The 16,665-nt window shown below is 44.6% G+C and overlaps 1 protein-coding gene across 4 annotated transcripts in view; it reads left to right on the top strand.

Annotated features, from left to right (window-relative positions):
* The first annotated feature begins 9,633 nt into the window (after positions 1-9,633).
* The window catches only part of znf827 (zinc finger protein 827), a 115,547-nt gene continuing 108,515 nt past the window's right edge, over positions 9,634-16,665 (top strand). For all 4 annotated transcript variants that reach the window (XR_011590854.1, XM_070871578.1, XM_070871577.1 and 1 more), the window contains exons 1-2: positions 9,634-9,961; positions 13,764-14,062. Coding sequence is in view for 3 of the 4 variants with exons in the window: in XM_070871578.1 (XP_070727679.1) it covers positions 13,918-14,062 (145 nt within the window). In the remaining variant the exon portion in view is untranslated. The remainder of the gene's footprint in view (positions 9,962-13,763; positions 14,063-16,665) is intronic.

Genomic DNA, 16,665 nt, shown 5'->3' with positions numbered 1-16,665 from the left:
GACCAAGAGACAAGGCAAGAGCAGGAAGGTAGTGCAGGAGTCCCCTGCGGTCATCTCCCTCCAAAACAGATATACCATTTTGGATACTGTTGGGGCACCAGCAGCCAGGTTCATGGCACCATGGGTGGCTCTGCTGCACAGAAGGGCGAGAAAAAGAGTGGGAGAGCTATAGTGATAGGGGACTCTATTGTAAGAGGAATAGATAGAAGTTTCTGCGGCCACAACCGAGACTCCAGGATGGTATGTTGCCTCCCTAGTGCAAGGGTCAAGGATGTCTCGGAGCGGCTGCAGAACATTCTGGAGAGGGAGGGTGAACAGCCAGTTGTCGTGGTACATGTAGGTACCAATGATATAGGTAAGAAGCGGGAAGAGGTCCGACAAGCTGAATTTAGGGAGTTAGGAGTTAAATTAAAAAGTAGGACCTCAAAGGTAGTAATCTCTGGATTGCTACCAGTGCCACGTGCTAATCAGAGTAGAGGGAACAGGATAGTTAGAATAAATATGTGGCTTGAGCAGTGGTGCAAGAGTGAGGGATTCAAATTCCTGGGACATTGGAACCAGTTCTGGGAGAAGTAGGACCTACAAAAGGGACGGTCTGCACTTGGGCAGGACTGGAACTGATGTCCTGGGGGTAACATTTGCTAATGCAGTTCAGGAGTGCTTAAACTAATATGGCATGAGGATGGGAACCTAAGCAGTGAGACAGGGCGAAATAATATGGAGTCAGAAACAGATGGTAGAAAAGTAAAAAGCAATAGTGGAAGGCCAAGTAAACAAAGGTAAGAAACAAAAAGAGCCACATTACATCATAATTCTAAAAGGACAAAGGGTGTTAAAAAAACAAGCCTGAAGGCTTTGTGTCTTAATGCAGGGAGTATCCGTAATAAGGTGGATGAATTAACTGTGCAAATAGATGTTAACAGATATGATGTGGTTGGGATTACAAAGATGTGGCTCCAGGTTGATCAGGGCTGGGAACTCAACATCCAGGGGTATTCAACATTCAGGAAGGAAAAGGTGGTTGGGTAGCATTGCTGGTTAAAGAGGAGATTAATGCAATAGTTAGGAAGGACATGAGCTTGGATGATGTGGAATCTATATGGGTAGAGCTGCAGAACACCAAAGGGCAAAAAACATTAGTGGGAGTTGTGTACAGACCTCCAAACAGTAGTAGTGATGTTGGGGAGGGCATCAAACAGAAAATTAGGGTGCATGCAATAAAGGTGCAGCAGTTATCATGGGTGACTTTAATATGCATATAGATTGGGCTAACCAAACTGGAAGCAATACGGTGGAGGAGGATTTCCTGGAGTGCATAAGGGATGGTTTTCTAGACCAATATGTCGAGGAACCAACTAGGGGGGAGGCCATCTTAGACTGGGTGTTGTGTAATGAGAGAGGATTAATTAGCAATCTCGTTGTGCGAGGCCCCTTGGAGAAGAGTGACCATAATATGGTGGAATTCTGCATTAGGATGGAGAATGAAACAGTTAATTCAGAGACCATGGTCCAGAACTCAAAGAAGAGTAACTTTGAAGGTATGAGGCGTGAATTGGCTAGGATAGATTGGCGAATGATACTTAAGGGGTTGACAGTGGATGGACAATGGTAGACATCTAGAGACCGCATGGATGAACTACAACAATTGTACATCCCTGTCTGGCATAAAAATTAAAAAAAGTGGCTCAACCGTGGCTATCAAGGGAAATCAGGGATAGTATTAAAGCCAAGGAAGTGGCATACAAATTGGCGCTTGCTTTGGGAGTCTTGTGTCAGGCATGCGAACTATGTGGCCTGCCCAGCGGAGCTGATCAAGTGTGGTCAGTGCTTCCATGCTGGGGATGTTGGCCTGATCGAGGATGCTAACGTTGGTGCGTCTGTCCTCCCAGGGGATTTGTAGGATCTTGTGGAGACATTGTTGGTGGTATTTCTCCAGCGATTTGAGGTGTCCGCTGTATATGGTCCATTCAGGAGGGCGGGTATCTGAGCCATACAGGAGGGCGGGTATCACTACAGACCTGCAGACCATGAGCTTTGTGGCAGATTTGAGGGCTTGATCTTCGAACACTCTTTTCCTCAGGTGGCTGAAGACTGCACTGGCGCACTGGAGGTGGTGTTGAACCTCATCGTTGATGTCTGCCCTTGCTGATAATAGGCTCCCGAGGAATGGAAAGTGATCCACGTTTTGCAGGGCCGCACCATGGATCTTGATGACTGGGGGGCAGTGCTGCGTGGCGGGATCAAGTTGGTGGAGGACCAGTGTCTTACGGATATTTAGTGTAAGACCCATGCTTTTGTATGACTCAGTGAAGATGTTGACTGTCATGTTTAGAATAAGTCCACAAGACTGTACATCGTAAGCTCAAACTGTTGTGACCTTGGTCTCTTTATTGTAACTCGAGTGAGGAGGCAGTATGGTAGACTGCCTTTTATACCTGCTTGCCCAGGTTGTGCAGGTGACCCTTGGGTCTCCCACAGGTACGCCCCCTGGTGGCAAGTCTTACACATTGGTAATGTTTACATACATAGCATCGACAATGACTTGGAGTTCAGTTTCTGAATGTAGCTTGACGACAGAGGTTGGGACGGTCTTGGATCTAGCCTGGAGACGACGAAGGTTGAACAGGTTCCCACTGGTTCTGTAGTTTAGTTCCACGCCAGAGGGGAGCTTGTTGAGTGTGAGGTGGAGCATTGCAGCGAGGAAGATTGAGAAGAGGGTTGGCGGGATGACGCAGCCCTACTTGACCCCGGCCGGACATGAATTGGGTCTGTGATGAATCCATTGGTCAGGATCACGGCTTGCATGTCGTCGTGGAGCAGGCGGAGGATAGTGACAAACTTTTGGGGGCAGCCGAAATAGAGGAGGATGCTCCATAGTCCCTCGCGGTTGATGGGGTACAACGGACATGATTTTTACGGCGCGACAGCTGCAAGAAAAATGCAGGGAACAGCACCAACCCTTGTACATCGAACTCTGGGAAGTAGCCAGTAACTAATTGTTCTTGCCTGCTACAAATTAATCCGGGACGAAACCATCGTCCTGCAGTTGGAACGCTGCTTCAGGGCGGGAACTTTGACTCTCATACTTGCACGAACGCCACCAGGAGGGTGTTACAAAGTTAGCGCTGGGCTAAAAAATCTAGTTCCCAGCGCGAATTTTTCTTTGGTAGCACCTCATCTATTTTCAGCAGCGGTTAACTCGAGTTGCCAGTGCCAGGCAACTCTCGTGACGACCACAAATATTTTCCCCCTAAGCTTTTATGTCAACTTTGATTATTGATTTAAATTTTCATGCATTAATATCTAATACTTACATTTAATATATTCTGTATCAAATCTGTATTCTTAAATATGTTTTTGTAAGTTAAGCTTATTTATCAAAGTGCCATGCACTATCTCTCAGTACAAAGACATGGTGACCTGTTCTTAGGTCTTCATCTAATTTGCTGCCCGCTAGATGATGCATGAATGACATGCCTTCCTTCCTTCTGGGTAAATACTTTAGTTGCTTGGTACCTCCCCAATCTTGGCAGAGAACACTGACTTAGCCGGATGAAACTAGTGGTGTCCCCCAGGGATCTGCATTACGGCTTCAGCTTTTCATATATTTATCATTTTTTTTGTATTCATTTCTGGGATTTGGGCGTCGTTGGCAAGGCCAGCATTTATTGCCCATCCCTAATTGTCCTTGAGCTGTCTTTTTGAACTGCAGTCCGTGTGGTGAAGGTACTCCGATAGTGCTGTTAATGAGGGGGTTCCAGGATTTTGACCCAGCAATGATGAAGGAACGCCGATATATTTCCAAGTCAGGATGGTGTGTAACTTGGAGGGGAACTTGCAGGTGATGGTGTTCCCATGTGTCTGCTGCCCTTGTATTTCTAGGTGGTAGAGGTCACGGGTTTGAGAGGTGCTGCTGAAGAAGCCTTGGCGAGTTGCTGCAATGCATCTTGTAGATGTTAAACACTGCAGCCATGATGCGCCGATGGTTGAGGGAGTGAATGTTTAAAGGTGGTGGATGGCGTGCCAATAAAGCGGGCTGCTTTGTGCTGGATGGTGTCGAGCTTCCTCAGTGTTGTTGAAACTGCACTCATCCAGGCAAGTGGAGAGTATTCTATCAAACTCCTGACTTGTGCCTTGTAGATGGTGGAAAGGCTTTGGAGAGTCAGGAGGTGAGACACTTGCTACAGAATACCCAGCCTCTGCCCTGCTCTTGTTGCTACAATATTTATGTGGCTGGTTCAGTTACTTTTCTGGTCAATGGTGACCCCCAAGATTCGGGAGATTTGGCGATGGTAATGTCGCTGAATGTCAAGTGGTGGTTGTTAGACTCTCGTTTGTTGGAGATAGTCATTGCCTGGCACATGTGTGGCGTGAATGTTACTTGCCACTTATCAGCCCAAGTCTGAATGTTGTCCAAGTCTTGCTGCATGCGGGCATGGACTGCTTCATTATCTGAGGAGATGCGAATGGAAGTGAACACTGTGCAATCATCAGCGAAGATCCCCACTTCTGAACTTATGATGGAGGGAAGGTCACTGATGAAGCTGCTGAAGATGGTTGAGCCGAGGACTGCCCTGAGCAACTCCTGCAATGGTGTCCTGGGGCTGAGATGATAGACCTCCAACAACCATCTTCCTTTGTGCTAGGCATGACTCCAGTCATTGGAGAGTTTCCCCCCCCCCCTCATTCCCATTGACTTCAGTTTTACTAGGGCTCCTTGATGCCACGCTTGGTCAAATGCTGCCTTGATGTTAAGGACAGTCACTCTCACCTCACCTCTGGAATTCAGCTCTTTTTCCATGTTTGGACTAAGGCTGTAATGAGGTCTGGAGCCACATGGTCCTAGTGGAACCCAAACTGAACATCGGTGAGTAGGTTGTTGGTGAATAAGTGCCACTTGATAGCACTGTCGATGACACCTTCCATCACTTTGCTGACAATTGAAAGTAGACTTGTGGGGTGTTAATTGGCCAGATTGGATTTGTCCTGCTTTTTGTAGACAGAACATACCTGGGCAGTGTACCACATTGTCGGGTAGATACCAGTATTGTAGTTGTACTGGAACAGCTTGGCTAGAGGCGCAGCTAGTTCTGTGCACAAGTATCCACCACGACAGCTGGGATGCTGTCAGGGTCCATAGCCTTTGCTGTATCCAGTGCGCTGAGCTTTCTGATATCACGTGGAGTGAATCGAATTGGCTGAGGACTGGCTTCTGCGATGGTGGGGATCTCAGGAGGAGGCTGATATGGATCAGCCACTCGGCACTGCTGGCTGAAGATGGTTACAAATGCTTCAGCCTTGTCTTTTGCACTCACGTGCTGGGCTCCGCCATCATTGAGGATGGGGATATTCATGGAGCCTCCTCTTCACGGTAGTTGTTTAATGGTCCACCACCATTCACGACTGGATGTGGCAGGATTGCAGAGCTTTGCTTTGATCTGATCTGTTGATTGTGGGATTACTTAGCTCTGTCTATAATATGCTGCTTCTGTTGTTTAGTCTGCATGTAGTCCTGTGTTGTAGCTTTCCCAGGGTGGCACCTCATTTTAAGGTACGCCTGGTGCTGCTCCTAGCATGCTCTTCTGCACTCCTCGTTGAACCCGGGTTTGTCCCCTGGCTTGATGGTAATGGTAGAATGAGGAATATGCTGGGCCATGAGGTTACAGATTGTGGTGGAATACAATTCTCCTGCTGCTGATGCCACAGTACCTCATGGATGCCCAGTTTTGAGCTGCTAGATCTGTTCTGCATCTACCCCATTTAACACGGTGGTAGTGCCACACAACACAATGGAGGGTGTCCTCAGTGCGAAGACGGGACTTCATCTCCACAATGACTGTGCGGTGGTTACTGCTCTGCTACTAATGCTGTCATGGGCAGATGCATCTGCAACAGGTAGATCGGTGAGGACGAGGTCAAGTAGGTTTTTCTTCATGTTGTTTGTCTCACCATCTGCCGCAGGCCCAGTCTGGCAGCAATGTCCATCAGGACTCGGCCAGCTTGGACAGTAGTGGCACTAGCGAGCCACCCTTGGTGATGGACATTGAAGTCCCCGACCCAGAGAAAATTCTATGCCCTTACTACCTTAAGTGCTTCTTCTAAGTGGTGTTTAACATGGAGGAGTATTGACTCATCAACTGAGGGAGGGCAGTAGGTGGTAATCAGCAGGAGGTTTCCTTGCAGATGCTTGACCTGAAGCCATAACACTTCATGGGGTCTGGTGTTAATGTTGAGGACTCTCAGGACCACTCCCTCCCGACTCTATACCACTGTGCCTCTACCTCTGGTGGGACAGGATCTAGCCAGGGATGATGATGGAGGAGTCTGGGACATTGGCAGAAAGGAATTATTCTGTGAGTATGACTATGTCAGACTGTTGCTTGACTAGTCTGTGGGACTAGTCAATTTTATCACAAGTCCCCAGATGTTAGTGAGGAGGACTTTGCAGGGTTGACTGGGCGGGCTGTGTCGCTGTCGTGTCTGAAGCTGGAGTCTAGGTCGATGCCGGGTTGTCTGTCCGGTATTTTTATTATTATTGTTTATCGTAGTGGTTTGTTACAACTGTGTGGCTTGCTAGGCCATTTCAGAAGGCAGTGACTTATATCCAAGTTTTCTGCTGGCATAATAAGTCGTGTAGATGGGAGTAGAAAGTTGCAAAGGAACATTGATAGATTAAGTTAGTGGGCAAAACTGTGGTAGATGGAGTTTGATGTGGGTAAGTGTGAGACCATCCACTTTGGACGAAAGAAAGTTACATCAGTGTATTTTATAAATGGTGAGAAGATAGGAACTGTGACAGAGCAGTGAGATTTAGAAGTCCATACACAAAAATCACAAAAAACTAGAGGACAGGTACAAAAAATAATTTAAAAGGCTAATAGAAGTGCCTTCATCTAAAGAGAACTTGAATTCAAAGAGATGGAAGTTATGCTACAGTTGTATAAAGCTCTGGTTAGACCCCATCTGGAGTACTGCTTTCAATTCTGGGCACTGCATCTCAGGAAGGATATACTGAACTTGGAGAGGCTGCAGCACAGATTCATCAGAATGAGTCTGGGGCAAAAAGAGTTAAATTATGAGTAAAAATTGCATAGACTAGGTTTGTATTTCCTCGCGTATAGAAGATTAGAGAGTGATATAATTGAGGTGTTTAAGATGATAGGATGTCATAGGGTAGAGAGAAACTATTTTCTCTGGTGTGGAGTCCAGAACAAGGCAGCATAACCTTAAAATTAGAGCTCGGCTGTACAGGGTTGATGTCAGGAACCACGTTGTCACATGAAGGCTAGTGGAAATCTGGAAGTCTATGCCCCAATAAGCTGTTGATGATGCTAGGTCAATTGAAAATTTCAAAACTTAAGGTTGCTAGATTTTTGTTAGGCAAGAATATTCAGGGTTACAGAACCAAGGCGGGTAAATGGAGTTAAGATACAGATCAACCGTGACTTAATTGAATAGCAGAACAGGCTCGAAGGGCTGAATGGCCTATTCCTGGTTCTTTTCATATGTTCCTAATTCTCTTGGGAAAACCTATGCCTTACCACTCCTTGCAAATTGTTTCATTGCAGTGTCAGTGTTGTATTTGCATGGTTTAGAGAAAATATATATGTAACATTTTAATCCCTAGGATACACCAAAGAGATACAGTCTACTCCCAATAATTCAAAATCTTTAGTTGTACAAAAAAAAGAATTATTCAACAAGTTGAATGAAGCTATGCAAATAACATACTTAGTAGGAATTGTAAACAATCAGATAATTTGGATTGTCACTTTGAATTAAGACTAGATTGTAAATCATTTGGGTGGTGTCTGCCCCACTACTCAAATTATTACATTAAGTAGCTGGATTGCTCAATAATACTTTTAAAAAGTCAAGGGAGTGTTCTGGCCACTTCAATAGAATGACTACAACTTGCATTTATATAGCGCCTTTAACGTAGTAAAACGTCAAGTATAATCTTAAACAGCCTGAGCCTCTATTGGCGATAAAAATAATATTTGGAGCTAGTTTTCAGGATGTCAGTTTCTGAATTATGGGGAAAGACTGGAGAGACATGGGATACATTTATATTCCAACCCTCTTGAGATAAAGGGCAACATTCCTTTCGCCTTTTTGATTACTTTTTGTACCTGTGCACTAACTTTTAGTGACTTATGTAGATGGACACCCAAATCCCTTTCCCCCTCTGCAGCCCCTAGTCTCTCACCATTAAGCCTCTCAAGCTACACCACCAAAACAATTAACGTAATTTGCTGTTATAGGTATTTGCTGTGTCTAAACATGATGTTGAGTTTGTTTACCTAACAACAGCGACTACACTTCAAAGGTAATTCATTGGTTGTGAAGTATTTTGAGACATCCTGAGGACATGAAAATAGCCACCATATAAATCCAAGTTTCTTCTTTGCATTCTACTCAAAAATCAGATACATATTACAAAAGCAAAATACTGTGGATGCTGGAAATCTAAAATAAAAACAGAAAACACTTAGCAAGTCAGGTAGCATCTCTGGAGTGAGAAACTATGTTAATATTGCAGGTCAATCATTTTTCATTAGTTCTGATTAAATATATATTAGTTTTGTATGTTTTAGACATATCCTTCACATGCTGATGAATTTATGTATGTTTTAATAAGAAAACTAGCATTAACCTGGAAAAAGCAGTCATCCATTTAATTAGTTCAACCTTTTATTTAGTATATCATTAATTAGATATTGAATATGAAAATGATTGTGTTCAGAAAAACAGATTCATTTTTCATTATTTATTTTATCCAGTATATCCATATGAAACGAATTTGTATTATATATAAAGTATGGTACCTGTTAAAAGAGTGTTCCCACCAAAATTATTTTGCTCGAGGAAAGCAGGGATTAGACTACTTAATGTAAAACGGCTTTGACCGTTGGAGTAATTACAGTCTTTATACATTAACACGTTTTGCAATTTAAAATGAAACACTTGCTGCATGTTGCTTGAAGCTTGATGTTGCAGAAGAAACTGCGTGAGTCCACGAATGCAGTGGGTCGGCATGTATGTCTACACTTCCTCAGTATTTTGTATAATACGAGGTTTTTAAAAATATGCATATTTAGAAGTTGCTTATTTTTAACGAAATGGAATCTTAAAGTTCTGGACAAAATGTTATGATGGAGATTTATGATCTAAAACGGTGAAACACATTGCAAACCGTTTCTAAACACAAAGGAGTTATGTTTCTTTTCCAGAGTCAGATATATCAAAATACATTAGTTTTTAAACCAAAATGAGTAAGCCTCGCTGCAAATGAGTGAGACTTGACAAATCTAGTTTTTTTTTCCAGATTATAATCATGTAACAAAAATGAATTATCGTCCCCCCCCCTACAAAAAAGAGAAAACAGGGTGAACTTTATGTGGCAAACGGGCCGCTTTAAAAACATTTCCTATATTTGATCTTAGTTGCAATATGCAGATAATACATGCATTTTTATTTTGCTCCGGTCTGCAATTGCAAGGAGAAAGGGGCAGCGCTCGTCTCGAATGTATCCCTGCGAGCCGAGCGGCACCTTTACTTGCCGTCCGTGCACTTGCCCTTTGATCCCGAGATTAGTGTTAGGGTTGGAGCAATGCTCCTGGTAACAGCGGCACAGCCTCACACTCACTCTGTCTCACACACACACACACACCGGGGCCACGGCCAGCCAGCCAGCCAGGTGCATCCTGTGTGCTGCTCCGAGCCCTTCCACCGGCTAACACACAGCACACCACATGCATACATTAGATGGCACACACACACATACACACTTCTTTTGAAATATAGATTTTTTTTGTTGGTGTGTGTACATTTTCAACAAAAAATATCTAAAAAAGAGGAGAATGTGAAGAGAAAATGGTTTAAAAAAAAGAGAGGAGTTGGGGAGGAAGGAAAATGCCCAGGAGAAAGCAGGAGCAGCCGAAGCGCCTGCCTTATTCGCGTAAGTGTGACTGAGCCGAGTGTTGGTGCCGCCGCCGCAGCTTAGGGTTAAAGAGGTGAAAGCTGACAAAGACACTGAGGGCTTCTTACTTTAAAATAAGAAGCGAACGGGCGGCCATGTTGGTGATGATGAGATAAATGTAAACTGTTTCACCTTTTCATTAATGTTCTGAATAAATTTAAAAAAATAAGTTACAATTGATTATGTTTACAATAATAATTCTGAGGGAGGGGTGGGGGTAGAAGGAGAAAGGTCTCGGGTGGCTGTTTACAGTTTATTCCCCCCCCGCCCCCCCCCCAGTTTGATCTCTCTCGTTTCTTTGCTGGTTTTTTTTTCCTCAAGGATTGAAGGAGGGCGGGGGGGAAGAGGGCGAGTGAGGAATAGCTGGGCCGGGCGAGGTTGCCAAGTCCGAGCAGAGGGGAGCCCCCGGCCTGGCCCCGGCCGCAGCGAGGGGTCAGGCGGAGCAGGCCCCGGACCCGGCCCCTGCTCCGGCCCGGCGGGGAGCAGCCTCCTCCTCCCGCGGCCCCCCCCCCCCACCGCTCACCGCTCACCGCTCACATCAAAGTCCAGCTTCTTTCCGTCTTATTTAAACGTGTTAACTTTTGAGTTGAAGCCCGGGTGGGACGGCTCTGATCTGCTCGGCGTGTCTGTTTTTTGTGGGGGAAAGGTTGGCCTCGGGCTGAGAACTGCCCAGGATTTACTCTGTTGCGACCTCGCACCCTTCCCAGTTCAGTCGGGTTCACGTCTGGAAAGCCGCCGTGTCAAAGCCACGGCCGGTCACCTGAAGTTCAGGGTTTAGAGCCGTATCTCTGCACCGACATCTTTGTTTTTATATTTTTAATTTTATTCGCACACCGTGTCTCTTGTAGAATACAAACTTACAAATCTGCAGCACTTTTGCTTCCTTTTCTCTCCCCTTTGCAAATGCAATTCAGCATATCGTTTTTGATTTGACCCTTCGGTGCGATGTTTAGGCTGTGTGTGTCTTTATGTATTTATCTATACTGTATATCTACCGAAACTACATTGTACCGTGTTTCCGCTAGAGGATGCAGGACTTCGGTAATCGAGCCCGGTAATAACGGCAAACGTGCTTTAGTTTGCCATTAAACGTGCAGAAAATAACCTAGTTTGTGTTACTTGGTCTAAGAAACTATTATTTTAATTGGTATAATCATGAATAAAGGCGCGGCAAAAGCCGTTCATTACAAACGTGCCTTGTGCATGACATCTGCCCGAAGATTCTTTTTACTGCTCTGGTTTCTGACTGTGTAGTAAAGGTCAATACCACCATTACAACCGCAGACGACAAAAAACACACACAATTGTGACTACGTAAAACCACTTTCCCTTTGTTTATGCAAAATCTAATAAGAGATTTGTTAAATTGGTGACCATTATTTATTGATGGTAGTTTGGTCATATTTACTGCCATGGGTTATGTAATAGGGCCAAATACGTGCCTACAGAAATTTCAGTTTGGTTGTGAGTAATTACTTTGGTTTTGATTATTGCAATTTACAAGCTGTTATTTATAGCTTTAAGGATACCTGTGATTTTTTTAAAGAGTTGTATGACACCAAAGCCTTGAAAATGTTTGGAGTGTCCCCCAGATCGGGAGTCACTTGACCTAATGTTTATTTGTCTCCTTTAAAAGAGTTGTATGACACCAAAAGTGTATTATATGTATAGCATTTGAGGAAGTGCTGGTCAAGTCTTAGCATTGATGGTTGTGCTAAGTTTGGTCAGACAGTTACCAGTTGCACTTTTGGTATGCTGAGTTAGAAGTTTGGCAACAAACATAATTAGTGGACATTGTTGACATGTCTGTGGAGAACTGTACTGATCCATTGTGATGGCTGTATTCCTCAATTTAATTTTTTTTAAAAGGAGAACTGTATCGAGATTGAGCTCCCCTGACGGCTCCATGAATTTCCGCTTGCGGTTTTTCTGATCTATCATTTTCTTTGGGGGTTCTGCCAATCAAATACCGTGTTACAGCAGGAGATCTTGAGATTCCTTGCAGAAATTTATGGTCACCATTTGGTGTGTGAATGAGATATTTCAAGTGGCTTCAGTGTCCCTGGACTCAGATGGGGAATATCAGTCAGGGTTGGCATTCCTGATAACTAATTGATGGCCTCTTACCAGAAAAGATGTGTGCGAATGTGAATTGAGGAAAATATCAAAATCTGCTATTATGGCCTTGAGGTCAGATAGTCTGCCGTCACTTATTGTCTGGACGCCCGTGTGAACAATGGGCAGACAGTTGAGGTATCTGTAGGCTGCCAGTGCCTGAAGGCTATTATCACAGCACGAGTTACTGTCTTCAAGGCAGAAGAGGAAAATATTTGATTGGATAAAGGTAATTGGGAATAAATTGTGATGAAAGCAAAGCAACCCACTGAAAGGTAGAGAAATTACGACAATTAAGTAGTAGTAATTAAGAACTGAGAATGAACTGTGATGCTGTATAATTCAGTTGAGGGACTCCTATCATTCTGTTTTGTGTCAGGGTCACCTGTTGGTGTCATCCTGGCTCTTTATGCACATTGATGGTGATGGCAATGGTTCTAGGTTTACCAAGAAGTGAAAATAAACCATTAAAAATTATATAATTTGGTGTAGTTTCAGTGGTAGCTGTGTTTTTGCAGGTGACTGCTGGCTACAAATTATGCCCTGCAGTGGAATTATATTCACAATGTAATTAGTTGTTATTCTTCTACCATTATGATTTTTCACAGTTGATATATTTAACATGCATTAATTAATGCACACTGGAGTAACAAGTGGGTTCAACAAGGAGTTCTGATGGCAAAATGCAAGATTATTTATAACTCTAAAACTTGGATTTACAGCTTTGAAGTCACTCCACAATATTATTGTTTCTTTATATTACCTATTAGTGAAGGTTTTGTTTTATCCCCTTTTCCCCCGAAGTTGTCATCATATGCTTGGGTATGATTCTGCAGCCACTGGTTTTCTTTCAGTTCCTTAACCAAGTGGTCATTCTTTGTATTTAAGCCTAGATAGTAAGTGCCAGCAGCACACTATTCTACCACAGTGACTTCACAGTTGAGCCTGATCCTGTCCTCACCTGGCACGAGTTACACACACTTCGATGTAATTGGCTAGCTATCAGGAGTGAGAGCCTGGTTCATTTTCTCCTCAGAAATGCCCTTGGGTTACTATCAGCGAACTCAGGATAGAGCGGAGCTCCAACTCGAGACCTCTGGCCTGTGTAGCCTGGTTTACATTTACTTTCATGGGGTGGGAGGTGTGGATTGTAGCGAAGATAACATTGTTTACATTTGTTCAGGTTTGGGTCTGTTTTCATTTTGAAAGTATTGTGCCGACTGTTATGATCAATATTGATAGCTGATGAGCTACTTATCATTTATTTGCATGGTAATGTGCACACTAAAAGATTAAGGGACCGAAATTGATGGTTTTACCGCCCACAGCCACCCACTGCTGCCGACATTCCTTTGTCGAACTGCCCAGTGCCACTTTTGACGTGGCCTGGAGCGGGCGGGAGGGGAGAGCCGCCGGGAAGCGGACAGTCGAGTCGCACAACTGAGCTCCTGCCTGCCGAGATGTGATATTCATGTGGGTGGGATTCGGCGGCAGAATGGGGGTGGACCGCTGGCTGGAGGCTAGTCTGTCCTCGACGGTATGTAGGGAAATGGTGAAAAAACGGTTACTGAACTTTTTGTAATTTATTTCTTTACAGGGACTTACCTGGATGGGGTCCCCTGAATGTCTTCAGATGTTTTTTTTTATTGATGCATTTTTTTTCCAGTTCTTCGATCTTCCGTGGGCCCGACTCTATCCTCGGTAGCATCTGGACGGCAAGCGCCTTTGCTGCCGAGATTGGGAGCTCCCGCCAGCTGCCACCCAGATTAGCGGCATAAGTTGCTCATTTGCTGCCCGCTGATCTTCGAGGGACCTTCTTCATGAATATCCCGCCCAAAGAACCGTCGGGGACCTCGGCGATCACTTGGGCGGGCAGAGGCCTTCATCAATTTCGGGCCCTAAGAATCATGATGAAATTGCTGCAAGTTTTTCCAGTCATAATCAACAGTTGCTTACTGGAAATAAGTCAGTATTTATTACCTAATGCTAACCTGTGTTTGTAATTTGTGTGATAAGTGGACAAATGATTGTAGTACTTGGCACAGCCTCAGACTACAATTGAGTGCATGGTTAGTTACAAACATTCCAGCTATTGCTATTATCCAGTCCTAAAATACTACACTATGATTATCACCAGAAAAGACTTGATTCATAAAATGGTAATGTAGATATTTAACCCTTTAATGTATTATTGCAAATAGTTATGATGTCTTCTCGTTACATCAGTCGCAGGTTTTTGACCCTGGTTGGAGATATTTTTAAAAAATCAAACCTTTTTTAATATGTTCTGAAATTGCTTTCTGGCTATAATGGCTTGCGATTGTATATGTTTTATTTATTCCAAGGATTTAAATCATTTTCAACATTCTTCTGTGGTATTTTTCAATATTGTGTGTAGCTCTTTCAAAACAGTTACTAGAACAGATTTGCTTTTAGCTTGTGAAATTGTACCAGATATAGAAGAATATTCCAAATGCGCAACTTGCAGTAGATTTCCGTCTAGTGCTCTATTGAGTACGTGTCCTTCGTTGACCTATTCATTTGGTAGTTGCCATGGAACTAGAGGGCTATTGATTGTCTAGGTTCAGGTTATTTGAGAGGGTAGACTGAGAGGTGCATACCGATGAGCAGGAATTATGGGTGTAAAAGTCTCTTCAGACAGCCAGATTCTGGAAAATCTGTAACTTTGAATAATGCCAGCGCTATGTAATTCCTGTTTTTCTCATTGATTTTCTACCTGCTCCTGAAGCTGTTGAATCTCTCTACTTGGGAGATGGTCCATTACCTTGCCCATTTGGTGGTTGTTCATACATGAGCCTTGACAGGGTATGTCGCCAGGTTATCCAACAGTGGAGGACATCGCAACTGAGCCTGACCCTGTCCTCCCATGACATCTGTGCGTGCAGGTTTACAGCAGAGATCACTAGATAGCAATTAGGGAGCCAGAACCTTGGTATGTTTTCCCTGGCTTAATCCAGAATACTGAGGCTAACTGAGCAAAGTTTGAGGTTGAACCTGGCACCACCTTGCTGGTTTGTATGACTCACTGAGCCAGTATAGAAGCTATAGAGTATTTTTTACATAATATGCGGTTCTAATTTTTTTGTGGATGGTTTACACTGATCAGAATTAAATTCATATCGTGATGCTGCTGGGACTTGACTTTCTGAAAAACCAAAATTACGTTCAAGCTCCCATGTCTTGTTTCTCGAGTGTATATTGGACTGTAGCAGTGCATGTTGGGAGAAAATTGCAGTGCATTAATGATCAAATCTCACTTGCTGGTTGCAAGGTCGCATTGGAACCACTTGCAGTTGCTGACTACAATCATGTAGTATAGAACAGTTTTACAGGGTGATCTCCTGTTTGTTGTGAGGTAACAGGTGTGCTCTGATGTAGTTGCTTCCTTTTGAGTGAACATTCCTATTGTGGTGAACTGTTTGCTTAAAGGATTGCGCTGTAAAATATTGACTCTTTCGATTAATGCTTCCTTACCGAACTCACTTCTTCAAAGATGTAAATTCTTTACTGTTAATACATGTCAAAGTATAGCACATAGCATTTTAAGGTGGAACATCAATATTGCAGCATCTGTTATATTTACAGACTGCTCAATAAGGACATTTTCCAAAACAGTCCCTTCCTGAAAGTGCCAATTCTTGCGAGATGGAATTGGCCATTCTTATGTGAGCCTAAACGCCTTTTGAATTGTTTTATTTAATGTCTAACTGGAATGTCTGCTTTTGTCAGGCAGGTGGACACATGGCTAAAAGCTGACATAATAGGTATAAAATTTGTAGACCGAGATGAGTTTTGACACACAACACTGCCATTGAATTTTTTTTTTTAAAAGTACCACCACGAGCCTGCATAATCATCTAGTTGTTTAAGCAATAAAAACAGAATTCTGGAAATATTGGGCCCGAGTTTCGAGCCGCGCCTAGAACGGCGCAATCCCAACCTGGACGCCCGTTTTTCGCGCCACAAAGTGCGCCTAAAAAAAAACCCTCCAGATTCTCCACCTCCCTGCAGGTCCTCTGGCCCTCGGCGCAGCGCAGCAGGAGCTGTAGGGGGCGGAGCCAAGTCCCTGCGCCGAAAACAGTGCCGGGACCTCAGTACATGCGCGCTACAGTGGGCGCGCAAGTGCAGTAGCTCCAGGCGCCCGAAACTGTGTGGGAGGGGCCCGAAGCACGCAGCCCCGAGCCCTGGCCGAATGGCCTCACTGGGGCTGCGTGAATAAGGCTCCTCCCACGGCCAGCTCCTGCTTCCTCCCGACCTGACTCGATTCCCGCCTCCGGACCGGACCCGACACCCGCTCCCCGGACCGGACCCGACACCCGCTCCCCTCCCGCCCCCGGACCGGACACGACCTGACCTTCCTCCCCCCGACTCGACCCAACACCACCTACCTGTAAATCTGGTGCTGGGGACGGGCCCTGCCCGAAGTCTCGGGCCCGGCCCGTTCAGCCTCCCTCCCCTTCTCCTTCCCCCCCCCCCCCCCTCGATCTCCTCTTCCCCCCCCCCCCCAATCTCCTCTCCTCCCCCCCCCCAATCTCCTCTCCTCCCCC

This window comes from Pristiophorus japonicus, chromosome 2 (genome assembly GCF_044704955.1).
Source record: "Pristiophorus japonicus isolate sPriJap1 chromosome 2, sPriJap1.hap1, whole genome shotgun sequence".
Lineage (NCBI taxonomy): Eukaryota > Metazoa > Chordata > Chondrichthyes > Pristiophoridae > Pristiophorus > Pristiophorus japonicus.
This window is presented reverse-complemented; position numbering and strand designations above follow the sequence as displayed.